The sequence below is a fragment of the Ursus arctos genome, unplaced genomic scaffold (assembly GCF_023065955.2).
Source record: "Ursus arctos isolate Adak ecotype North America unplaced genomic scaffold, UrsArc2.0 scaffold_31, whole genome shotgun sequence".
NCBI classification, from domain to species: Eukaryota; Metazoa; Chordata; class Mammalia; order Carnivora; family Ursidae; genus Ursus; species Ursus arctos.
In genome coordinates, this window is record NW_026622997.1 from 31,726,258 (window position 1) to 31,753,026 (window position 26,769).

Consider the following 26,769-nt stretch of genomic DNA (forward strand, 5'->3'; position numbering starts at 1 on the left):
TCTGGATTTGCAGGTTATAGTGAAGTTAGTATGCAGATTTGACCCCTGTCTTCAACTTTACGGGGCTGAAATTAGTACTGTTTCTCCAAGAAAGTCCACTACCCTATTAGAAACGCTATAAAGATTTCTTGTTGGAAATACAGCTGAAGAATTTTATTTCATGCCTCTCATGTGGAATTGCAAATGCAATCCATAGTGCTACATTATGTATGACACCTTTAATACAAGAATAGAAACATCCCTAGAAGACAGAATAGCGTATTCAGACTTCTGGTGACAAACCACAAACTGCCACAGACATTATTTACTTGCAAATTCCAGGCTCCAAATTGTTGAAACTTAGGAAAAAGTCTTTGAATGTAACATTAAGTGCAAAATGATAATCTGTCATTAAATATCTGCAGATAGTGAAGAAATTTGAAAAAAGATACTTAATAAGCTTTAACCAAAGAAAGCAAAAAGAAGTCATAGTGATTGACTAAAAGTTGGTTCAGGTTGGTTGATCTTAGTATCATGTGGTTCAGAATCCCCAGAGAGCCTTTCATTAAACAAGGAACTTTAAGTGTGGTTTGTTTTGTTTTTAATATTCAAAAACCCAAAACTTACTTTTCCAAACTCAGTTGCCATTATCATAGGCTAGAGGGTAATGGTGTAAATCATTCTGTGCTTAGAAATATATTTCTTTTCCTGAATGTGATCACACTGAACACGTAAAACACATGCACATACACATACAGAACATTCGTTTATAGAACCCAGTTATGAAGAGGCTTCCTCACCTTGCTCCTCAGTTATGAGCTCTGTTTACCCTGCAGTTGGGGAAGAAGAGGAAGAAGGGCCGAAATTAGGAGTAGGGTTTACAATGACTTACTGGACCATATGCTACCCTTCTCAGGCATTAGAAAGCTCAGTAAAAAAAAAAAAAAAAAAAAAAAAAGCCAACTCCATTCCTTGATGGACCAGGTGCCCTAACTTTGACCCTTACTATTAACTCTCAGAATTATTTTTTTTTTGGTGTAACCACATGATACCCGTATTATATTTTTATTGTTGTGGACAAAAACTCAAAAAGTTTTCCGAGTGGTCCTTAATTTTCTGTATTCATTTTAACAGAGTTGATTTGGAATTACAGATGGTCCCTGACCTAACAATGGTTCCATTTAGGGTTTTTAGACTTTACAATGGTCTGAAAGCCACATGCATTCAGTAGAAACCATACTTGAACTTTGAATTTGAATCTTTTCCTGGGCTAACAATATATGGTACGATGCTGGCTCATGATGCTGGGCAGCAACAGGGATAACAGCTCCCAGTCAACTTCACCTTCACGAGGGTAAACAACCATACACTTAGAACCATTCTGTACCCATACAACCATTCTGTTTTTCACCTTCAGTACACTATTAAATAAATTACATGAAGTATTCAACACTTTAGTATAAAATAGGCTTTGTTGTTAGATGACTTTGCCCAGCTGTGGTTAATGCAGGTGTTCTGAGCACATTTAAGATAAGCTAGGCTAACTATAATATTCAGTAGGTTAGGTGTATTAAATGCGTTTCCAACTTGGGATTTTCAACTTATGATGGATTTATCGGGACATAACCCCATTGTAAGTTGAGGAAGATGTGTAATAGTGTAAAGGTAGATATAATCTCCTGTGATGACTATTTTTGAGAGTATAGGAATTTTGTATGACAGTACAATTAGTGTAGAATATATGTGCAGTGCTTATATGCATCCATTCTGGATTTTAAAGGGTTTCATAGGTTATAGTCTTTCAGACCAAACTTAATTCCAAGCTTTCTGTTTATAATATTGTCCAATTATCAAAGCTGGTGTGATATATTATCACTGCTAGTCACTCATGCTGTCAGTTTGGTTTGGCTCAACTGTGGCTCTGTTTGTACTTTAGTGTAGTGTAGTGAATACATTGGATTGGGTTGTTAGTTTAACAAGCTCTCTGGAGAACACTTTCATGGCGACACATGTTGAGATATGCTAGGTAGCCTTAAAGTTATTTGCGTATTTGCCAAAACCTACAGAAATTCATTCATCAGGAATTTGGAAAAGGATCAACTCTCAACCCACATATTGAGGTAAAGATTACATTTTTTAAATATGGGAGTGTTAATTCATGAGTCCCAGCTTAATTTCTTTAGGGGTTTTGATTTGACCAATTTCTCCCTTCTCTCATAATTTTACTGGATGAATTATTTTATGTCCTTTTAAAAAAGCATTCTGATAGTTTTGCTGTTACTGAATCTTGTGTTCCATGCAGCTCATGATGTTATGGGTACTCAGTGATCTTGGCCAGATATTGAGCTGGGAGTTAAAGGAAATGTTATCAGAGATTGGAACTGACTGGGCTGTTAATATTTACACTGTGTTCAGCTGGTTTTAAAATGTGTGCTAAAATCACTTCTATGCCCACCCCCACCTGTTGCATCAAAATTTCCACAGTCTGGGTCTGGGAATCTCTGGTTTGAAAATGCTCCCTTGAACTTTCTAGATTCTGGAAATGTTCTAATATTTTTGTCTGATGGTTGTTGCACAAGTATGTATAGGTTAGAACCCTTCAGTTTGTTTAATATTTGTGCACTTCGTTCTAGTATTTCATTCTTTTTGTAATACCTCTTCTTAATTTCTTTTTTTTTTTTTTTGATCGAGTAAACTACTCCCAGTGCAGGGCTTGAACTCAGGACCCTGTGATCAAGAGTCACATGCTCTGCCAACTGAGCCATCCAGGTGCCCCTTGTAATACCTCAATTTAGAAAGGGTTTTTTAAAAAAACACATTAGTCTCCTGATTTCATCAAGCAGCTTGCGGTGGGTACTAAATAAACACTATTAATTGCCCACTGTCACATAGTCGTGACCCAAAGTGGGTCTTGCCTCTTGGGAACATAAAATCTGGTGACAGAGAAAGCGATGACGCATAAGATACAGCTTTACAGTTTATGAAGTCTCTTTGTACCGGTGATCTCATCAACACTGCGGCTCATAGGCAATGTACTGTCCCCACGTCTTTGTTAATCTTATCCTGGATTACTCAGCAAGTAGGGAGTAGTTGCAGGACTTTAAGTCTTCTATAACAGCCTGTAATTCCCCAGAGATAAGAATGCTTCAATTAACAACAAAAACCAAAATCAAAAACCTCACATGGAGGCAAAAGTTAAAGTGTTTTTATGGAGCTGTAGAAGCCATTATCCGGAGGGTTCTTAATGGATATGGGATTTGTGTCAGATTTTCCTACAGCTCATTGTCACTCCATGTTGCCTATTTTTCATGTCAACAGTTGTCCATTTGGATTCTGGAATTTTAGTTAAGCTTTCTCTAGTGATTGTGATATTTGTAGAAAAATTTTTCAACTGAAACACCTTGCTCTTTTGGCCTTCCAAGTTTTGGGTTTTTCTTGCCTCATTTTTGAATTCTTGAGAAGTATTTCTGGAAGATGCTGGCCAGTGATAAATATTGTTCTTCCTGATGACATTTAGCATTTATTATTTGTCCCATATTCTTTGGCACTTGGTCATTTCCCATCCAATTCTTTATTATTGTCATGTATTGTTCTTTATTTACGTATACAAATTCTGTCTTCCTAAAAGGAATATAAGCTCCCGGAGCATGAGACTATCCCATGTGGTGGCACATAGTAGGATTTTCTAAGTGCTCTTTGACAGTAACAATACACTTCCTTGGTTTTTCCTTCCTTTTCCTGTTTCCCCTCTGTGTCTTCTTACACCCACTAAAGTTTGCTGCTGTTATGGCCTTGGTGTAGGAAAGAGTGGACTAACCATGAACTTCTTAGGTGGGATCTCTAGTCCCTAAACCCATGGATGTTGGTGGCATAAACTGTAGGAATAGGGCTCAGAACTCTTTCATCTTTCTTTTCTATTTAATGGGTAACTTCAGTGATAAGAAATCTTATCATAGTTGACATACCACTATGCCAAGAAACCATGTTTCCTGTTGCTAGTCATCATCACCTGAGGAGCCTTTTCAAAATACTGTAACATTTGCCTGTGTGTTCTATTCCTTATGATCATCACCACTGCCCTGCCTAGGGCATGTCAAGAACCACTGGTATTCATGTTTATAGAGTAACTGCCTGTTTCAGAAGGTAGGGCATGGTCCTTAACATGGGAGGGTTGGACCATATATCAATATCAACTTAAGAATTTCTTGGTGGTCCTGATTCTGCAGAGTGAAATTACTGCTTTTCAAGCCTTCACCCAGTAACTGACTGTATCTCTTGCATACTCTTGAATTATGCTTATCCACCAGATCTCTGGGCTCACAAAGATTCCATAAATGGCCCATCTTCCTATCATATTCTTATAAGTAAGCCAGATATTCTTCCTTGTTCAGTAATGCTCTCTTTATATATTAAAATGATCCTTAGTTTTTTGTTAAACAGTGTTTTGTTCCTTAGGGAGTGTCCCCTCTTTAAATAAGGCTAGTTTTGCAATAAATTCAAAAGTGGGGTGACCACTGAGGTCAATTTCAGAGGGAGTGCTCCTGCTTATTGCTCTGTGGGAAAACTTACTGGTAATTTCCTCTCACGTAGATTGGAATTCTAATTAAAATTTTATCCTCAACTTCTGAACATTATGAAACTCCATTGTTTTTTATGAAAAGCATGTTATGATATCGAAAGACTATGGACCTAGAGTCTAAATAGCTGAACTGAAATAAGGTCTTTAGAATTAACCTTCCGCCAATACCACCTCCATCTTTCCCACTGCCCCTCTTCATACGTATTTGCAGGTTGATCCCTGCCTTTTTCAGTTTCTCTTTATCCAAGATAGCAACTTTGGGCATGTAGAAGGTATGTCCTGACTGATGTGCCTGCCTTTCTGTTTCTAGGTGGGCCATGCACAGACACAGCTCATGTCTCGTTAATCACACCAACCAAAAGATCCTGTGGTACAGGTACGTACATCATTCTTATCTGGATTCATTCTTATCTGGATTCTTCACAGAAATTAGCTGCTGGTTTTAACATGGTGTCTTTGCCACGGTACTCTCTAATTTCTTCCATCAATTGTCAAGTGATGTATTATGTGCCAAGTATTGGGAGTGAAGGTGGAATGAACAGGGGTCAGAGTTGTGCTCTCTGAGGTCAGATTGAGTTAATGCTGACAGCTAGAACCAAGAAGATGGACATTAAAATTTACCTACTTCCTAATGTATGAAGAACATTATTAAGACATTGAAACATACAGAAAATACAGATACTTGCCTAGTTTCTGGCATGTGTGTGTCTAATTTGTCTAGGTCTTGGACCTATTACGGAAACATTATATTTAAATAATGGAGCTGGAGGATGAAAGAAGTTTTGTAGTACAGATTATCAATGTTTTAACTTGACAATTATAGTATCCTAATAGTTGAAGAAAATTATTTTCTGCCATTCATCTTAAAGCCATGGGGTATGCTGAAATCATTCTTTTTAGGTGCATGGAATCCCAAAAACATCTTTGTGCATCTGTGATATTTTTTTTTTAAATGATTTTTTATTATATTATGTTAGTCACCATACAGTACATCCCCGGTTTCCGATGTAAGGCTCGATGATTCATTAGTTGTGTATAACACCCAGTGCACCATGCAATACGTGCCCTCCTTACTACCCATCACCGGTCTATCCCATTCCCCCACCCGCATCTGTGATATTTTTATTAAACATGAAGTCATGAATCTTGTAGCTTTCTAAAGAGCAGTCGTAATGCCATTGCTCCCTTACTTAGTCTGTAGCTTAATTTATCTTAAACAATATTTGCCTTTTCTAATAATGCTGCCTGCTATTTAAAATATCTTAAAGATTATATTTGGAAGAGTCAAAGTAATTATATTGTTTTTCTAAAGGTCACAGAGTCTTTTTCATAACTTAAAAAGTCCTTTTAACTCCCCAGCAGAAATAGCACAAACTATTTCTGTGTACAAAGTTAAACCGAAGCCTCAGTCCCTTTAAATGCTCATAGTTTTGTTGTTAAACCTGAAACAGGCCTGTCCTTGCACAGTTTCAGAGTAACGTCCAGGCATTGAACTCTAAGGAATTTAATTTTACTCTTCTATACCAGTTCTGAGGCATCGGGTGTGTGAGATTGTCCTGGCATGCTCTCATCCCTCCTGTGCCCATACCCAAGCTCTCCTGGGTGAGACCTGGTTGAGATAGAAGAGAGCTGTGCCCTGGGGTAAGGCCGTCCGTCCTGACTGGCCAGTGGAAGTTAGAGAGCCATCTTCCTACATCCACTCCAGCCAGAAGCTTGAAAACACTCAGAGCCCTGTGATTTCAGGCTCAGCACTTCACATGCCCAGTATGCTTTATTTAGTCTTTCTTCTTTCGTTTCTTTCAGTCTTGGCTCTCAGGGCAGAATTCACGACTGGCACTACTGACATGTTGAGGTAGTCAAGGAATGGGCTTTGAGTACATTGGGTCATCCTGAGAGATTTAGAAAGGAGACTCATGTGCTCAGTGTAGACACTGCTATTAGTAGAAACCCTCCCTGAATATCATGTGCTTTTGTCCTTCATTTTCTAGGCAGATCTCTTTCCTCTCTTCTGCTTCCATACGATTTTGTTTATCTAAAAATAATAACGGCATTTATTGCATGTTTACTACATCACCAGACGCCCCTCAGTATGTTTTATATACATGCTCACTTATCTTCAGAATGGTTCTGCAAGATGATTATTCCTTTTTTATAGATGACAAAAATGGGCACTCAGAAAGTTAAATATATTTCCTGGGGTGGTAATATTGCTAGTAAGTAATAGAGTCAGGACTTGAACACAGATCTTTCATTCTTTTACTAAGTTTCCAAATTTCTAGTATAGTTAACATACAGTGTTATATTTGTTTCAGGTGTACAATATAGCAATTCAGCAATTCTCTACATTGCTCAGTGCTCACCATGCTATGTGTGATCTTAATCCTCATCACCTATTTGACCCACCCCGCCACCCACGTCCCCCCTGGTCACTAAGAGTTTGTTGGACACTGATCTCTCAGGTGCTATGTTGTTTTCCACTACATAATGTTACTGCTTATCGCATTTTATTGTAATTACTTTTACTCCCATCCAGACAGTGGAAAAACATATCATTGCTGAAAAATGGAGAAAGAGAAACAAGATTTTGAAACACTGCATACTGTGAAGTAGTTTTTACAATGTGAGTTCTAGAACAGATCTGATGTCAGATCCTAGCCTAGCCGCTTACAAAATGTGATTTTGAGCAAGTAAGTTAACATCTCAAAATATGTTCTTCATCTGTAAAATGGGATGATAAATCTATCTCATAGGTTTGATGTAAGAAATAATATACGTAAAGCTCACGTAATCTTCAATAATGGGAGCTACTATCATACTATAATCACTAAAGATTATATGTGGTGTTGATAGTGTTGATACACATTAGTATGTATTTTAGGCAGAAAAAAGAGTAGAAATTAATAGAATGGATTGCCATATCTAGTTTCATTAATTGATTTTGTTGATCACATTTTTTGTTGCGTGCAGTACTATATTAGGAGCCGAGGGTAATATGCACATGATAAGGGAGGCATTGAGTTCTCAGTCACACATTTTCAGGCCTCCTTTTAGGTGAATATACTACCTCTTAACTAGAAAGAGATTGAGAATTTTCTGGCTTGGAAGGAAATTAATGCAATGTGCAGGTCACTCCCAAAAAGCTTGAAGGAAAGTTGAGATTTCTTAGTGTGGACATTAAAGGTCGTCAAGTTCAGGCTGCTTCACTTCTTTTCAAGAAGCCTGCCTGCGCCCCCTCAGGCTCCTTGAGCTAGCTGTATGGCTTCTGCCTTACACAATGGCCCTGACTCTAGAGGAAAGAGCTTCCTGATTTTCAGAGATAAATTAAATGATTTGCTTTGAGAATCACGGGTTGACTGTTTCCATCTTTCTGTCCTGGAATGAGAAGGTTGCGCGTTGTGGGGATTCTGGGCATTTTTCCTATGAATCACCACCGGTTACTTATTGTTGTATTGCTGGAGTGTCTTGTATTCTTTATGTCTAGTCTTCAAGAGTAGGACACATGCCCTGTGGTGCTTCTGCCACAGTGGGTACCACTCACTGCAACGGTACTCCTAAAGATCGCTCAGACACAGGCTTCAGGTGTAGATGATTAGTAAATAATTACCTTACAACCACATGTTATTTCTTATGAGGTGTAGAGTGAGACCTTCTGAATTAGACTACACCAGCTTTTCCCAGCCAATGTATCCATACAAGTTTGGACCTAAAGCATCCTCTAGCATAATAATGACCTTATAGGGGGTGCCTGGGTAGTGGTTCAGTTGGTTCAGTGTCTGACTCTTGATTTTGGCTCAGGTTATGATCTCATAGTCGTGAGATCAAGCCCCACTTTGGGCTCCATGCTGGGCGTGGCGCCTGCTTAAGATTCTCCCTCTCCCACTCCTCTACTCCCCCTCTGCCCTCCCTCTCTAAAGCTGATAATAATAATAGTAATAATAATAATGATACTGATGTTATATAGAATAAAGGATACTTAGGCTAGAATAAAGTGGTTCTTTAAATGAGTGATCTCTGAAGAAGGGCATAAAATATGTAGTCTGTGAGGTATGGGAAGAAAATAGTAAAAGCTCTTCATCTCAGCCTTTTAAAATTTCTATTTTCCAGATTCATTTCATAATTATATATTAGTCTATGCACATAGGTTAAAACCAGCAAACACATAGAAATATATATAATACTAAAGGTACACAGTCGAATATCTTAGAAACACGTGTACAATCAGAAAATATTAGTGACCTCTTCAGTAAATAGGTCATTTTCTTTTTAGTACTTTGACAGTTAGATATGAAGATTAGCATTAGACTCATTATTATATGGCTTTAATACGTCAAGGCCTGAATGTAAGCCTGAATGGTTGATTATGTCTCTATTTTTCAAGTGACTACTTTTTGATCAGAGGGTATTTATTTTAGAGAGATGGATAGCTGTGTAGAGTGGTTGGTCTGTAATCATCAAAATGAGAGTGGGAACTCTTTTTAAGAAATTGCATTGTGGGAACTATGAATCTAAGAAGCAGATGTCAAAAAGCAGCAGTAGTGGCAAATGAAAGATCAGTTTGTATTTGTGAGCCAGGTGAGAAAGGCTTTTCTTTAGATGCTGCCTTTTAGTGACATAGCACTATTAACATTTAAACTCTTCGTAATCTTTAGATGGCCCAGGGTGGGGGGAAGGGTATGCGCTGTGATCATTGTGGTATTTAAGCCGAGAAAAATGAAGTGAAGCTGTATGTGGCTTTGTCGAGCTTCGGGATGTCTATAGTCAGCAAAGAGTTGAGAAGGGCTGCCAAGTTCCAGGTCGCTTTTGGTTAGAATGTGAGAGTTAGGGGCGCCTGGGTGGCTCAGTCGTTAAGCGTCTGCCTTCGGCTCAGGGCGTGATCCCAGAGTCCTGGGATTGAGCCCCACATCAGGCTCCTCCGCTGGGAGTCTGCTTCTTCCTCTCCCACTCCCCCTGCTGTGTTCCCTCTTTCGCTGGCTGTCTCTCTCTCTGTTAAATAAATAAATAAAATCTTAAAAAAAAAAAAAAAAAAAAAGAATGTGAGAGTTAAAGCATTTCATACCTTCAGATTACTAGAGAGAGCTTACGTTTCTTCCAAGAGCTCAGAATGTTTTGCACATGTTCCCTTCTTAATTCTCACAACATTCCTGCCAAGAATGAGTGTATTGTGAAAGAAAGAGTTCACTTTCCTTGGCAACAGACCACCAGAAAATTCCCTTTTGTCCTTCATCTTTTTTATCAGGTTACACCTTAAGCCAAAATGTTGTAATCTGAGCTATGGTTGTCTCCTTCAGGCAACTTTATTTCAAAGATATTTGGGTATTTAGGTGAATATATGAGGTCATATTTTTATGTTTAAAGTGCATTGTGGGTCAGGAGGGAATTTCATAGGATTTCTTAAAGACCTGTAACTGTTTCTTCATTAAGACGTTTTTACAGAGAGTTACAGCAAAAGAAATAAGTTTGTTGTGTTTCATTTATTGGAGCTTGCTGTTAATGAACCTTAAATTGTGTGCTGTAATTGACAGAACCATGACTTGTCTGAAATTTTTTTGGAGAGATAGGTCTCTTTCCACTAGGATCCTTGAACAGTGACTAACTCAAGGACCCTGCTTCTTACAAGTGGGGCATTACCCAATTCTTTGCTTTAGGCCCTACCTTGAGTATATGAAAGGATAGACTTTTTAGCATATGAAAAAAAGCAAACTGCTCCTTTCCTAGTTCACCACTCTTATGTGCCTTTATTTTGTTTTTTCATTTTATAGTCCCTTTATTTTTTATTTTTAAGATTTTATTTATTTATTTGAGAGAGAGACAGAGCGAACACAGGCAGAGGAAGCAGCAGAGGAAGAGGGACAAGCAGACTCCCCATTGAGCAGGGAGCCTCACACATGGCTCCATCCCAGGACCTTGGGGATTATAACCTGAGCCAAAGGCAGACGGTCAACTGCTCAACTGACTCAACCACCCAGGCGCCCCTATAGTCCCTTTATTTCAGAAGTTAAAATAAGGAAAAAGTCATAGGCAGGTTTACAGACTTGATACTGTCAACAGCCTTTTGGTTTACCATATCTATATTCACTTTTACTCTTCTTCCAGCAAGTATGTTGGGTAAATAATACTTTCTCTGATGCAATTGAAAAATGATGTGTGTATGTTGAAAAATGTGATTATAATTAGTGGAATAGCAAGTAAAATAACCATTTGTGGGGCCATAAGGGAGCGTTAGTATTGCCTGAGATGAAAGCAGAAGGGACTAGAAACTGTCCCATTAAACATCAAGGCAGGTTTTTCTAGAAGGTATCATCAGTTCCACTCTATTGTAAGAAGCATGTTAATTCCTTTTAACTGTATATCCCGTGTGTGCTTTCTTTTAAAACTTTTCTTTTTTCTTTATTTTTTCCCTCTCCTTTTCCTTTTCCTCTTCCTCTTCCTTTTCTTTCGAAAGCTTATGTTAATTCTTTGGAGTTACCTGTTTTTCTTTTAGTGTGATGAACAGATACCTTTGTATTGTTCATTGCCCCCCCCCCCCAAAAAAAAAACGTTTTCTTGACTGACTTCTCTTAGACAAGCTGCTTGTGATATTGTCTGGTCTTTGAAAGACAAGGGAAGAAACCCCCTTTCACCTGAGAGTTAAGAGAACATTGATGTGCTGAACACTTTCCACATCTGTGTTCAGAAGCCAGTTAAATGGAAATGTTTCATTGTTGTTATATTACCAGAAGATTTATATAAGATCTTTTACATTGATTCAGAAGCTAAAGGGTGGTAGTGTTAAATCAGAGGTGGCCCTGTAAATCTGAGAAATACCTACAGTTGTGTGTTTTATCTCCTGGTAGAGTCAATATTCATGGAAGTACCTCAACCAGCTGTATGGGTAAATATTACATGCTGTTAGGTGACCCTTCTGTAGAAGATGCTTTGGTGCTTTAAAGAGACATGGCTTCGGGTAGGAGTTCAAGTGTAATTCAGTTCTCTGTTTCGTTCTTTCTCCTTGGCCCTTCAGGTATAGCTTTTCCCTCTGGTCTGCAGTATCAGCATTTGAGACAGAAAATTAGAAATTTGACCTACTTATGTAATATGCACGTTCCCATCAGGAGACTATTAGGGAAGATATAAACCTTTCATATTTTATTAGCATTTAATGTAACCATTGAAGAAAGATCAAAACAGTAAATCTGTCATGGCAAAGAAAAAGGATTAAAAAAATGTTTTACCTTGTGCACTCATCATCTTGGGTCCTAAAAGAGTTCATTTGATTCCTGGGGCAAAGGACAAAATGGATACCAAATATTTGACAAGATGCAAACATTTCTCTGATCTAAAAGGTCTGCCTTCATGTGTTTTACCATAGAAAACAAGCCACAGGTTATCATGGTATGCCTTAGTGGCTGCTTACTGATAGTGTGTGGTTTTTGGCAAGTAGGTGGATAACTGGAGAAAGGAAATAACCTGTTAAATGCCTTTTCTTGTGTTGGCTTTTATTTTCTGTAAAGATGTTCATCTGCCTGACCTGTTGCTTATGTTAAAGAACAGGAGGAGGTAGTGAGGCACTGTATAAATAGGTGATTCGGTATGATTTGATAGTCAATATGCAAATAATAGCAGGTGATTTTTAAAAGCACCTTGCACGATGTATAGATTTCAGAAAAGTTTGAGGAGATCTTACCTGTACCTGTAAATGAGACTTTGGTCCCATTACCACCAACTGATGTGGTTGCATTATAGGCAGGCTAGACATGTAATGTGTAAGTTTGCTGGACTTGAAGCCAGAGGCTTGTCTTAGAGGACTTGTTTTGAGTTTTGCTCCTAAGAAGCAGTAGCTCCTTCTCGGAAAAACGGCTGATCTAAGGGAATGTCAAGCCAGGGCGCCGGTCTTGTCAAGAGGCGTTTCTGCACTTGACGCGTAAAACCTCACTCCAGTATCAAAAGGAAAAGGAAGTGTGATGAGGCTTGCTGTTGTTTCGGATGCGTGTATATGAGAAACCTAGGCTTTAGTGCTGAGCTGCTCGTCGTCCACATGCTTTGTGCAAACTCAGTTTGCTTATTACATCCTTGAATGCAGTTAGACCTGCTGTGTGTGGAGGGGGGATGGGGAGGGTTGGGTTTTGTTGGGGGGGGGGGTTCTATTTTCTTTTTCTTCTTTTTTTTTTCTTTTTGCATTTATGGTCATTTATTTTATCATAGCTTGTACTCTTACCAAGGAGAAAAGCCTTGAACTTCTATTAATTAGCTGTTCTATTGCTCCAGTGGGGCAAAATGCCTGAGCCAACACTATTTGAAAGGGATATCAAGGGAATTTAATGTCCCTCTCCTCCTTTGAAACTTTTGGATTTGGGGGGTTTGGATCTGGGGGTGCTTCAGATGCTGCTCCATAGTACGTATGTGCCTGTTAGAGGGCAGCATGTTAGAAACGTAGCTTTCCCGAAGCAGTCTTACCAGAAGGAGCGTGATAGAGCAGCCACAGAGCTGCATTATAAATCATCCGAGCCTCGCAATGATACTGCCCATTAAGGAGACTTTTTTTTTGCCCTACTCAGTTCCTGGCTGTACTAATAGAACAGCGCATCAAGCAAGGCTGTAAATAAAAGTTATTACCTAATAGGTGGGTACCGAAGTGGAACGGACGGAGCTGAGGCATGGAGGCCTTATTACTGCTCATCAGCAATTATAAACAGGATAAAGTGTCTGGGACTTGCGCTGATGCAGCGAGGCTAATAGAGGCTGGGAATGACACTAGCCGTGATAGGATGATGTATGCTGATGGGTTTTTACAGCCTCATCGTGCTTGCTTCCAAGACAAGTCGTGTTATCCGTTTTCCTGCTTGCTCATCTATCTGAAGAGACAGCCCATTGCCTGTTCTGCCAGCAGGTGGGCTGGCATTTATTCCTCATACCTGAGTCTGCTTCTAAGGCACTCCCCTTGTGAAGAGTCTTAAATATTTCATAATCATGGCCGATTAAAGCTGTAATCTTATTGTATTGCCTGCTGTCATTGTTATAGATCACACCTTCAGAACTGGTTGCTTATGTGTAATATAGGACCAGCTGAGACACTGTAGTCAGTCAGCCAGTTCAGTACTTTATTAAAAGACCACTGTGACAGAGTCCTGTAGTAAATTCAGTAGGAACATGCTAACGAACTAATAAGCATGCATCTTGCCCCTGGCCCCTTATGCCATAAAGAGACAGAAAAAGTCCAGAAACATAAATAACAACTAATTCCAGCTTTAGAGAGCAAGAAACATAGCTAATATTTATTTTTTAAAGTGAAGACAGGGATGATAAGTTATGCTAATTATTACAAACAAATAAAATACTGATGTCTTTTTTTTTTTTTAAAGAATTATCTTCCTGATGAAATGATTAAAATTTAGTTCCTTAGAGTCAATAGGAATGATAAGGGGGCCCTGGAATGTGGAGGCAAAGTCTAGCAGTAGGACTCTTCTTCTAGTGAATGGAAAACTGCAAATATGACTTGGCAATGCTTTTGTGTAGCAGATAAGCACCTAATACTTGGGAAAATTGAGATACAGCTCTGTTCAACTTTGATCACTCAACTTCAGTAAATCACAGTAATTAGACCTTTGAGATGGGCGAAATCTGTAGCACAGTCACAGAGGAATGCTTTGAAAAGGGCTTACCAGTTTGATCCAGGAGTTTATGAGCATTCTGGTAGTTGAGTTCTTTGTCATTTGTGCCTTTAAATGAATACTCTTATTTATGCATTACCTTCAAACTAACTTATCAGGAGACTTCGGCTGTTGGAAAAATTGTGGTATTTCTATGGAGTTCTTTGATGCCTTAAATTATGCATAGGTGTGCCTCATTTTAAAGAAGCTTGATGTATGATAATCTCAATATTACAAACCAGATAAACTAAGAATTAATGTTACAAGAGAGTCCTTCAGTCTGTAAAATGCCTTGTCATTGTGCTAATAGGTTTTTCCTTTTGCATATAAAGTAATCATTTGACTTACCAATTCCTGCTTATCCCCCCTTTTTTTCAGAGTGTTTTGTAGGTAGTGTCCAGTGGAATGGAGGAAGAGAGAGAAATTAGAGAAAAATGTTTTAAAATAATAATAGGATTTAATAGCTGATTAGAGTTGGCTGAAGAAAGAAAATGAAGTTGAAAAACTGGGGAACCGAGGGAAGAAAGATATGGCTGATGGCAGGGAAAGAGTGGGAAGAAAAACTGGTTGAAACTGTTTTCAGTTTCTGATGAGCTAAATTTTAGGTTATTACAGCTAGTCCTATAGAAAATTATAAATATAGGTCTAATTTGGAAGTCATTAATCTAGAAGCAATGATTAAGGGCATGAAAGTGAATAAGGGAATGAACACAAAAGAACAAGGGGCTACTAAGGACTGTACTTTGGGGGATGGGAGAGAGAAAAAGAAACCAGGGAGTTAAGGAACCTAAAGAAAGGAGAAAGCTGCAAATGTCATGAAAGAGGTAAGAGAATAGGGGCCAGGAGGTACCAGGACTGAGGAAATTGTTGCCTGTGGCTATCAGAATATTATCAGGAAACCTGGAAGAAGTTAATGTACCATGGTGGGAAACCAGAGCCTATGCTGGGTCATTAAAGAGGGACTTGATAACTAGGAAATAAGGGCAGGAGAAGGAAGTCATTCAGTTAAGGAGTTAGGGGAGACTTTAAAAACTAGTAAGGTAGTGGTGGTTGGAGGAGAAATGAAGTTAGGCATTTCTTGACATGGAGGTGTTTAAGATAGGGAAATATTTTGCCCTTGTTAAGATACAAAGGAAAGGATGATCCAGCTATCCCACCACTGGATATTTACCCAAAGAATGCAAGAACACTAATTCAAACGGATACATGCATCCCTATGTTTATTGTAGCGTTATTTACAATAGCCAAATTATGGAAGCAGCCCATGTGTCCTTCAATTGATGAACGGGTAAAGAAGATAAAGGAGTGTGTGTATACACACAAATATATATACTGAAATGTTAACAGCTATAAAAACGAATGAAATCTTGCCATTTGCAATGACGTGGATGGAGCTAGAGAGTATAATGCTAAGCGAAATTCATCAGAGAGAATCACATACCATATGATTTCACTCGTACGTGGAGTTTAAGAAACAAAATGACCAAGCAATGGGGAAAAAATGAGAGAAAAATAGAGGGAGAGAGAGAGAAAGAGAAAGACAAATCAAGAAACAGACTCTCAGCTGTAGAGAACAAACTGATGGTTATCAGAGGGGAGGCGGGTGGTGATGGGGATTAAGGAGCGTGCTTGTCGTGATGAACACAGGGTGATGTATGAAACTGTTGAATCACTATATTGGACACCTGAAACTAATAATAACGCTGTGTGGTAACTAACTGGAATTGAAGTAAAAACTTAAAAAAAAGATACAAAGGAAGGGCACATGGAAAGAGAAAAGAAAAGAAAATATTACAGGAGAAATAGAAGAGCTACACAAGCAAATTTACTTAGAGGTAGAAACCCAGAAGCATTAGTTGCCTCCAAGAGTATAAGGAAAGAGATACAGATAAAGAGATTTTCTTTTTTAATGTATAGGTGGCTTGGGTATACTCTCATCCCCTAGGTTTCCTAAGAACCACAGCTTTCAATTTGAAGCTCCTTTTGTCTTCCACTGGTGACTAAATCATAAATCATAGTCCTGACTTTCTTTCAGATAACTTTTAGTTTGAGAGGACAACACATTTTTTCTTCTGACCCCTCCCCAGACTCAACTGAAATAAAAGCACAAAAATAACATAGAGACTGAACTATATAATATAATTGTGTGTGTTTAACATAATCAGCACTATATAAAAATATATAATATAATAAATATAATTGTGTTTAACATAATCAACAAAAGATTAAATTTTTTTTCAACAAAAGATTTTACACAAATTTCTAGACATTGTAATGGGAATGGGTTGAGGCTGAAACTTGGTGACTGCAGGGGTGGCAGCCACTGCATGCAAAGAAAGTTGTAAGAGAAGCAGTGCAGAAAACAGGTGTCCACTGAAAATGTATTTGTAGAACAAGGAAGGAAGGATAGAGTTTGGTGGTTAAGAATGGTGGGCTCTAGAGGGAGACTATGTGGGTTCCCCTCCCAGTTTCCCAACTGTGTAAGAGGAAAAACCAGTTGGACTACTCTGTGAGCCTTGATTTTCTCCTCCGTAAAATGACAGATCTAACTGTAGAGTTGTTCTGAGGGAAATGAGGTCCTGCATTTAAAGCACCTGACACATAGTGCCTAATAAATGTTCAGTAGGTAGTAGGGATGTGAACAGAAGGTACCTGATGATGACGGAGAGTGAGGAGGAACTTGAAGGAGTGTAGAGGGAAGTGAGAAAGAACTCCCAGCTCCAGTAGTCTGGTAGGAAAAAGACCTAGAATCAGAAACTGGTGATGAGGCCCCCGAGGCCAAGCAGATTGGAGAGTGGAGGTCAGTGAAGTCAAGGGAAATGGGGAGAGCTGTTAGCAGTTCTTGTTTGAACGCATGAGGGTTGTGAATGACAGGAAGCCCAGAAAACTCTTTCTTAAGAAAACTGGACATCAGAACTGGGAAAATCAAACTTCTTTTTTGTTCTGTTTTGTTTCTGGGCCTAGTTTTAAAAGTAAAAATTTTACTTTTGTGTGTATTGGTGGAAAGATTTCACAAGCTTGACTTCCAAAAAAACCAAAACAAAAAACAAAAACAAACCTTCTATCCTGAACTCTTCTCTAAGCTTTTATAATTGAGAACTCCTCTTCTTTCTGCGGGCCAGTCACAGTATAGTAGCCACCTAAGATTGATAGTTTTCTGTGTGGTTAAAATCTTAATAAAAAGGCTGGCTATTGCGTTCACACCAACAACATGAAAGAACTTCAGCCAATAAATTCAGTTCTTTATGATTAAAAATCAGACAGTTTAACCTTGGAAACATTTTTGTCACAGGGGACTTCATATTGTTAGTTATCTGAACAACCAAGTGCCTCTCTGGGTTCAGTTAACCAGCCTCCCACTACATATGTATAATTATTTTTAGTGCATATACACACACTGCTATAAAAGCTTATTTGGCCTTATGCTCCCTGCCGTTCTGAATTCTCTGTTTCATTACCAGTATCCACCCACAGAGTTTCGGAAAGCCATTCCCAAATAGCAGAACCACAACTCTGAATTTTAAATAAACCACATCTCTATTAGCTCAGTGGACAGGGGAATTACTTACACGCTATGCATTCCCCGCACCATCCACTAGGCGTTCCATCCACCCCATCAAAACTTATTAAAAATGTATACATATATAAGCAAGAAAATGGGGCATTTAACTCAGACTGTTAATTCCTTTAGCAAGGAATAAAGAAAGAGAATACAGCAGAAAGCCTTTAAGATTTTTACCTTGAATGTGGACCAGTATTTCCTTGAAAAAATATATTGGGCACTGCTTTTTTGTTAGAGAATGTTGAACAGCTCTTTTCCAAAGATGTTATTATATTACAGCTTGAATTATATGTCCAAGTATGTAGGGTGGCTTTTAAAAGAAAGCTGGGCTGCGGAGGGAATTTGTATAGTACTGATTTGAATGGGAGGTGTTAGCTGCAGCAAAGTCTGTTTTCCAGCTTGACATTAACTGATAGTTCCTGTAACTGACAAGGATTCCCATATACTTTTGCTTTGGCCTCCTGTTGATAAGTCCATTTCTAGAAGATTAAAATCACTTCTTAAGGTCTTGGTCATCATCCTTCCTGGAACAGCAGTTGCAGTAATTGATGCAGTTAAAAATGGGTCCTTACTGGGATTTTAAGAAGTGCAGACTAAGAGAGTGACATGTAAAAAAAAGTCTGTGACTGATCATTAAAGTTTACTTACAGATAAGTGTTGACTTCACTGCAAACCTGGAGAAGCATGAGCGTTGACCTTACTGTTGATTACTTGCTACAACGATCTTGTCATGCACTTTCCCACCAGACCTAAGTAATGTCACCATTTCTGGGAAGAAATTCAGCAAGCACTCTAGCCAGTCATCTGCAAGTATGGCTACCCTGGAATATAATTTTTTAAACATAATTTCAGATTTACAGAAAAGTTACAAGGAGATTACATCAAATTCTCACTTTACCCACCCCCACCCCACACCCCCAGTACATTGGCTTTTTCTCCTCCCCTCCCTATTGATGGGTGTGTGTGTATGTATGTGTGAGTTAAATCCATATCCCTAACTATTTTAGTAAGTTGCCTTTGTTACACTAAAAATTTCACTGTGTAATTCTTAAAATCAAGGTATTATCTTAGATATCCACAGTACAATTTGCAAAGTGGTGAAGTAAACATTGATACTATAATATATGATTTTTTAGTATGGTGGTTCACAGCATGAATGTTATGGTAAATAGTAATTCTTTTAATGAAGAGTGCTGATGAGCAAATCCATTGAATTGAGGTTAATATGTTAGGCACTTTTCATAATAATTTTATTCAGAATTCTTTGCCTCTAATTTTGCAAATGGGATTATTTCTCTTTCGTTCATAGGTCATTTTCTTAAGGCAGCTCTCTTCAACCTTCTGTATGCTTGGCAGTACCTGCAGCAGCCATGATACAACCCTAAGTAATGAATGAAAATCAATAAATAGGTAGGATTTCCTGATTTTCAGGAAAATCAATAAATAGGTAGACAGACAACGCTTTCTCTGGACAAGTTTTATCATCATATGTTAAGTTCTGACTTTAGGTCCATTTAGCCTCGCTTGAGGAAGAGTAACAATGAGGCACAGAAGTATTTAAGCTGGAGCGTTTACCCTGGGAATAATGAGTCCAAATACTAGTTCTTGGGTGGGAGAAACAAAGCAATAGGTAGAGAGAGGAGCTGAATTAAGCTGATGCTAAATTAGAAAACAAAAGCGGTTTAAAAACAAATGAGCCATTGAATTTTGGCATCTATTCAGTTATGCATTCAAGCTGATATTTTTTAAATAGTAAAATAGAAATGTTCAAACGTTTTTTCCCCTTACATCAAACCTGGACCACAGCCCTACAAGAGGATAGTCTCTCATTGCAAGATTACCATCATTAAGGACTTATTCCCTGTTACAGAGTTATTTGTTTTTGTTGTTGTTGTTGACCACCGGTGGAATACTAAATACAGTCTCTTCTGCCCTTTCCCCTGGGGCTTGCGTTATTAGCCAGATAGGCACAACAGTTGGACGTGAAGAACACTCACGGGGAGGGTAGTTAAGCATAATAGGAGAGAGGTGATAGACGTAGGAATATTTGACTTTTTGTATATATGTTTTTAACAAAAAGCCAAAAAATTTGAATTAGGGTCTCACTCTTTTTACCCATTTTCCCACCCTAGCCCCGTACTCAGTGTTTTTCCGTAAAGAACAGCTGTTTTCAGTCTTCCTGGCAAAAGGCTCGTGACCAGATGAGGTTTAACCCTTAGGCAGGTCATTCATGCTTTGGAGACTAAGTATGGGGGGGTGTCCATTATTATTTGAGGACTTCTGGACTGTTCCTTCCTCCCGGCCTCTGCAGATACAATCAATGGTAGAAAGAAATGGCTATAGTCACATGTACTGTTCAGTTGCTCAGGACAGTTGTATACATTGGAACCTTAAAAAACACAGGGTCGGGGGCACTACTTCCCCCCAGTTGAAAATCTGGATGTAACTTTTGAATCCCCAAAAACTTTACTAATAGCCTACTGTTGACCAGAAGAAGCCTTACTGATAACATAAACAGTCGATTTGATAACGTATTTTGTATGTTATATGTATTATATACTATATATTCTTACAATAAAGCAAGCTAGAGAAAAAGAAAATTGTATTGAGAAAATCATAAGAAAGAAAAAGTACATTAAGAGTACTATGTATCAAAAAAAATCTGTGTATAAGTGAACCCTCTTTAAAGCAGTTTAAACTTGTGTTAAGGGTCAACTGTAGTTTTATAGGTATAATTTGTGAAAACCTCTAGGCTTCATATAACTGCAGAGTAAGTAGAAGACTTAATCCATATTTTTAGGCAGTTTAACTTCTAAATGAGTTTTCTAAGAAACTGAATGAAAATAGTATTGCCTATCTTACACATAGGTATAGAAAAATATAGATAATCCATGGATTCTCTCAAATTTCCCTTTCTTAGGATAAATGAAAATAAACTGGCTGATCTTAGTTTTTTGGAAATACTGGAAAAGATAGAACAGAAGTTCAAGACCGTTCTTAGCTCTCTGACACTCTTAAAACCCTCATGATCGTGGACTGAGGTTTGTGGTCAAGGAATAGAAATTAGGGGACTTCAGCATGTGACTTTTGAGAAGTATATCTTTCTTGGGTTTCTTCATCTTGCTTCTCTCTCTGTCTCACCTTAATAATGTTACCTTATTCTATACCGATGTTATAAATGTAATATTTTTTTTAAAAAATCAATGCATTGTAATATCGTCGAACTCTAAAATACCCAAGCAGGTTTAAAAATGAAAGATTATCTATTGAGGGTAATTTTTCAGTTACAGTGAGTAACTGAAAAATGTGTGGGGAGAAGTAATATGGTTTAGTTGGGTAGGCAGGACAGGTCTTGCTGATGGAGAAACTAACACAGGTGTTACCAGGCCACTACGAGCTACAAAGGAAGACTACTGTGTTGCTGGTGTGGCAAGTTCTGTTGACCAAGTGGCACCTCTGTAGGATGGAGCTCCTGGTGATACCCTTTAAGTGAATGGCGCAGTAGGAAAGGCATTTAACCAACGAGGATGGTGGCTGCAGTTTTTCAGATGAACGAGTGGTTTGTGGGCTATCCACCCTCATCTGCCTTTTTAAAGAGACCTGGTATATGACCTGTAGGAAGCATCAAGGTAGTTGAGAAGGGAAAGCTTTGACTTCTCTGCGTGGAGTTCATAAAAAGGCAAGACCTGTACCCCTGAAACAAATAATACATTATATGTCAATTAAAAAAAAAAGCAGGAAAGCATGTTTTACCATTTCTGACCATTGAAAGAAATAGAATTTCAAATGAAAATAACTGGCTTTCCTTTTGCTATTAGAGGGAAAATACTTTTTTATATCATCCTATAATAGCAAAGAAACTTTTTCTGACAGATTTCTAAAAATAACATGAGAGAAAATTAAAAATGAAGCTGATTTTGTATAAATTAAATACTATGAGTACAGTCCACAGATATTCAGAGAGTTTGCAGGAATGGGAAGAAAATGGTAGGAGGAGTAAGTCTTATAAATCATATTCTAAGAGCAGAGGACAAGTAGGATTATCAGCAGAGATGTATCTAGAGAAATTGCACCATTTTATTTAGATAAGAAGATTCTAAGCAGAACAGAAAGGGGCGCTTGTTTCTGTTCCCGTACTTGGCCTAGGATCTGCTCCCCTTCCTCCACCCCCCTCCCCCCTGAGGCAGCTGGGTGTTTGTATACATAGGCGATGGCAGAAACTAGTCTTAGCAGTTAGGTACTTCCATGGAAGCACAGAACCAGAGTGTTGAACTGTAAATTTTGAGAGAGAGAGGGAGGTCACATTCACATAACTTCTCTTACAGTATGTTGTTATAGTTGTTCTGTTATTAGTTATTGTTGTTAATCTGTTAACTGTGCCTAGCTTATAAATTAAATTTTATCATAGGTATGTATGTATAGGGAAAAACATCATATAAATAGGGTTTGGTACTGTTTGGTTTCAGGCATCCACTGACTGGGGGTCTTAGACTGGGGCTCTTAGAATGTGTCCCCTGCAGATAAGAGGGAACTACTGTGAAAGCATTTAGAAGGTGCTGGTACAGGTGTTAGTGTTAGTACTTATTACTGCAGTTATTACTGAAGTTTAACTTAAGGGATCTCTTTTATCATGTCCACCTACTGTGATGGTTGCCTTAAAAATGAACTTGGACAAAAGGTTACTGTATGATTTTATTTGTATGTCCATATGTATGCCATTCTTGAAACGACAAAATTGTAGAAATGGAGGGCAGAGTAGTGTTTGCCAGGGAACAAGAGGGGAAAGAAGGAGGTGGCTCTAGCTATAAAAGAGCAACTTGAGGGGCCCTTGTGGTGATGGATATGGGTTGACTGTATCCATATGCTGTATGTAGCTTGACTGTATCAGTATCAGTGTCCTACTGGTGATACTGTACTAGAGTTTTACAAGCTGTTATCACTGGAGAAAACTACCGGGGGAAGGATACATGAGATTATTTGCATTATTTTTTATAACTACATGTGAACCTATAATTATCTCAAAATAAAACAATTAATGATAAAAGGAAAATGGGCTTGAAGGATTCCTGATAGAGAAAAGTTGGCAGTTAAAGCCATGTATGTGTCTGAGCAGACAGAGATCAATATTAAGGTTAATAAACATGATGGAAGGAAGAATTTGAACCAGTTGGGATTGAAGAGAGGGGAAAGATAATGAACCACTTGATTTCCCTAAAAACCCATCACTGGTGTTCTCCAAGTACCTTTACTCCTGAGACTGTGAAAGGGTCTACTAGTTGATAGGAATTTTGGTAAACAGAAGAAGGTGGATGAACAAGTTACATGCAGAAGGTATCGTGAAGAACAGGCTCTGCAGAAAAGAATGTGGAGATGACAAAAGTAAGCGAAACGCGTATATACAATATAGTTCTTAAGTTCAAGAGATAACTTTTCTGACCTTTCTCTCTCCTTCTTAATCACACACCCAACAGAATTTATCACTTCCACATTTTGTGTTCACAGCATTCTGTTCATATATTAATATGCCACTTAGTGTGCTATAGGTTTATATGTATATATGTCTTTCCTTCTGGATTGTGGCCTCCTTGAGGGAAGAGATCACTACCATATGCAGATCTCATTTGCCAGTTCAAAGCCCAGTGCCTGGCACACACTGGGCACTTGAGAAATAATTAATGGAATATTGGCTGTTGTCATGGCTCTGAACAGAGTGGTCATTAATCTAAAGGCCTAAATAAAGTAGATCAAATAAACTGAGAATGTTACTGTATTTAGTGAGATTGTGATTATTTTTGCAAATGAATTTTCCTGGGCTTTTGCTTTGTTTTTTAATCTGGTAAAATTTTCCTTAGGTTTAAAATAAGGAAGAAATCGAAAGAGTTGAGGGATTTAGCAGTGAAGAGATGTCTTACAGCAATAATTAGCAACAGTATAGTCAGTCAGGAGAAGAAGGGCAATCAGAAAAAAGCCAGGAAGCTATCTGAAAGGAATGACTTGTGACCTCTGGGACCAGCTTTAGTCACAGGGAATGCCATCGGACTGTAAGCAATCGTGGGCTAAAACGCTTGGAGCTAGCTCATCTCCTGATGTTTGCCTAAGCATCCATCCCTTGCCCTGGCATAGAGGAACTATCTTCTGATGTCCAATATGTGGCAGGGGTGCAGTAGGAAAATGGGAAGAGCATGCCCCCCCCTCACTGCCAAAGTGCAGTGGGAACTGGGCTGATTGATGACACAGTACTCGCCCCTTTTTACCTGCCCTCACTCGTGCCAGCCCTGCAGTTATGTGGATCTGTCGGTTGCTTGCTGGAAAGTTTTAATTTCTGGTCCTGAATATATAACAGAGAAGATGTACAATTAAAACTCTCCTTTCTTGTAAGTTAAATTATGCCATTAAAAACAGATAGATAAAGAATCTAGGATATGGTATATTCCACAGGAAAACTAACCAGGACTGTTCAAAGGTCTAGGTCATTTGAAGGCAGGAACAAGCAAATGAAGGAAAACAAACACTTTGAAGGGCACACTGTCCTGGATTAAAAGGGACTTAGATATAAGATCCAAATGTAACACATGAAGCTTGACTGGACATGCCTTTGAGAACAATGGAGATAATTTGGATATGGACTGAATATTAGATGACATTGGGGAATTATTCTTAATTTTCGTAGGTGTGGTATTTTGGTCATGGCAGGAAATGGCCTTATTGTATTAGATGTGTGTATTAAGTATTTTGATGTGTGCAAATTATTTTCAGATGGTTTGGGGAGAGGGATAAATATGGAGGGGAGAGAGAAAACAAAGTGACGGATTATTAACAGTTGTTGAATCCTAATGGAATGTGCACAGGTGTTTATTGTACTACTTGAATTTTTCTGTGTGTTTGAAATTTTTCAAAATGAAAAGCTGTGTGAGAGCTGAAAATTTTTTCCTCCTGAAGTTGGAAACAAGGCAAGCATGTCCTTTTCAACACTCCTATTTAGCATTATGCTAGAAGGCCTAGCCAGCACAATAGGCAAGAAAAAGAAAGAAAAGGCATACAGAGTAGAAAGAAAAGTTGAGGGAGAACTGTTTCCTTTGGAACTGTTGGGCTCTGGTGCCATGATTTTGATTGTTTTCTGTAATGGAGAGCTGTTCTCCTCACAGCCCATTAGCTTTTCCTGCTTGACCCATTGGTGATCCATAATCACTTTTTTCTTATGTCAAGATGTGCCACCAAAATCAGCTTCCTGCTTCCTGTCCAGCAGGAATCAGAGACCAAGATGGGCTTTGGGGAAGTGAGAAAACTGATCCCAGTCTTTAAAACATGCCTTTGGGACTTGTGGGTACTCCTCTCCCACATGGGTACAGATTATCATGACTCATGACATCCGTGTGTTTTGCTGTTCTTTAAGCTGTCTTCTAACCAAAAAAGTCCCTACAGAAGCAGCTTTTGCATTGCTGTCGTGACAACCAAAATCAGACCATTAGATGATACAATTACCCCCAAGAAGGTTTCTGATGCTTTCTGTCTTTCGAGCAGATTGAGGGCAGAGAACCCAAAAGTCCAGGTGCACTCCCACCATGGTCAGCTCTACCCATTAGCTGCCTCAGGTCTCCCAGTCTTATGTTCCCAGCAGGAAGGAAGAGTCAGAGGTCTGTTTTCCATCTTGAGGTTGTGATGGTGAAGGAGATCACCCTCAAGTATCTCTGATAGCAAAAGAGAGAGCCAGAGAAAATAACGGGGGGATGGGAGTGGAGTTGGATGGAGAATAGAGGGATTAGTGCTTAAGAATAGTACTTCCTGCCGGTTTGAGAACAACTGACCTTTAAAATGGTTATGATCTAAGACATAGCATCACAGGTATATTTCAAGCTAGATTCATCTCCATATCATGTATCAAGTATTTATGAAGGCATTCTCCACAAAATTTTAATAATCAGTCCCTACCAAAGACTTGAACTTCTTTCTTTGTCCATGTTTTTATGTCCATGTATTTTAAACAGGTGTGTCATTCCAAAATTGTTCTAGGGCCATTAGGGAAGTAAGAAAGGAGGGGGAAATGCCAGTTGAACAAAGTGAGGAAACAGTGTTTGGTGGGTAATGATGAGGTTTTTTTTTTCTCCTGAAGTCTTTCAGGAAAGAATGAATTTAATCCCTGCATACACTGAAAGCAAAGCATGAGGAGAAATAGAAAGTACCTATAAAACAGATTTTTTTGGTCACTTCTATCATTTTTTCCAGTGAGCGTGTGGTGTTTTTCATGGACAGAGGTTTTAGCAGCTTAAGCTCCTTTTAAATGGTCGAAGGAGAGACAGCAGCGGTGATGTGTGAGGGTTCATTAATTATTGCTCTTACTGATGTTTGCACAGGCTGTTGGGATCATAAATGTCAATCTGTCAGGAGACTGTGATAGGTTCTAAAAAAACTGATTGAGTGCCTCAAAAGCTGTCATACAGCCTGAGATTAAACAGATTCATCTTTCTTTCTTACAAGTGAGGGAAGGTGTGGGTGAAGCGAATGAGGAAGGCTTCCCTCTCTTTGTTGCCACTTTGCCTCTCCCACTCTCCTACTCTAAACTGTGAATGTTGGCTTGTACAGAAGGCTAAGAGCCTGCCTGAGGTGTCAGAAGGCCACAGTCCTGGTTAGCAGCCCTGGGTGTGTGCATGCTGCGGCTGCACAGTGACGGGAGATTAAGAGAGGTTGGGATTCCACTCTGACAGGCCTGACACAATTTTTATTTGGAAATTTTCAGGAGAGAACATGAGTAATAAAGACAAGAACAGTGACAGTAAGGAACAAATGTGAATTTCTGTCAGAGACAAAACAGAATTTTAAAAGAAGTAGCTCTGTTTGTTGTCTCCAGTCAAGCTTTCCAGTTAAACTGTGTTCCTAAATTGAAAGTCTTACCACTGCTTTCTGTGATTGGCTAGGAAAGTACAATTAGAAGAATTTTTCTCCTCAGACGATGTGTGTTTTTAAAATCTCTGTACTTGTTTCCCTGTCACAAATTAAGCAGTGGTTACCTTCAAACTTAAGGAGCA

General features: G+C 38.7%; 1 protein-coding gene across 1 annotated transcript in view; it reads left to right on the forward strand.

Annotated features, from left to right (window-relative positions):
- ZFAND3 (zinc finger AN1-type containing 3) overlaps positions 1-26,769 on the forward strand; it is a 324,608-nt gene that overhangs the window by 263,467 nt on the left and 34,372 nt on the right. The window contains exon 4 of the mRNA XM_026482808.4: positions 4,869-4,934. Within this exon, the coding sequence (XP_026338593.1) occupies positions 4,869-4,934 (66 nt within the window). The remainder of the gene's footprint in view (positions 1-4,868; positions 4,935-26,769) is intronic.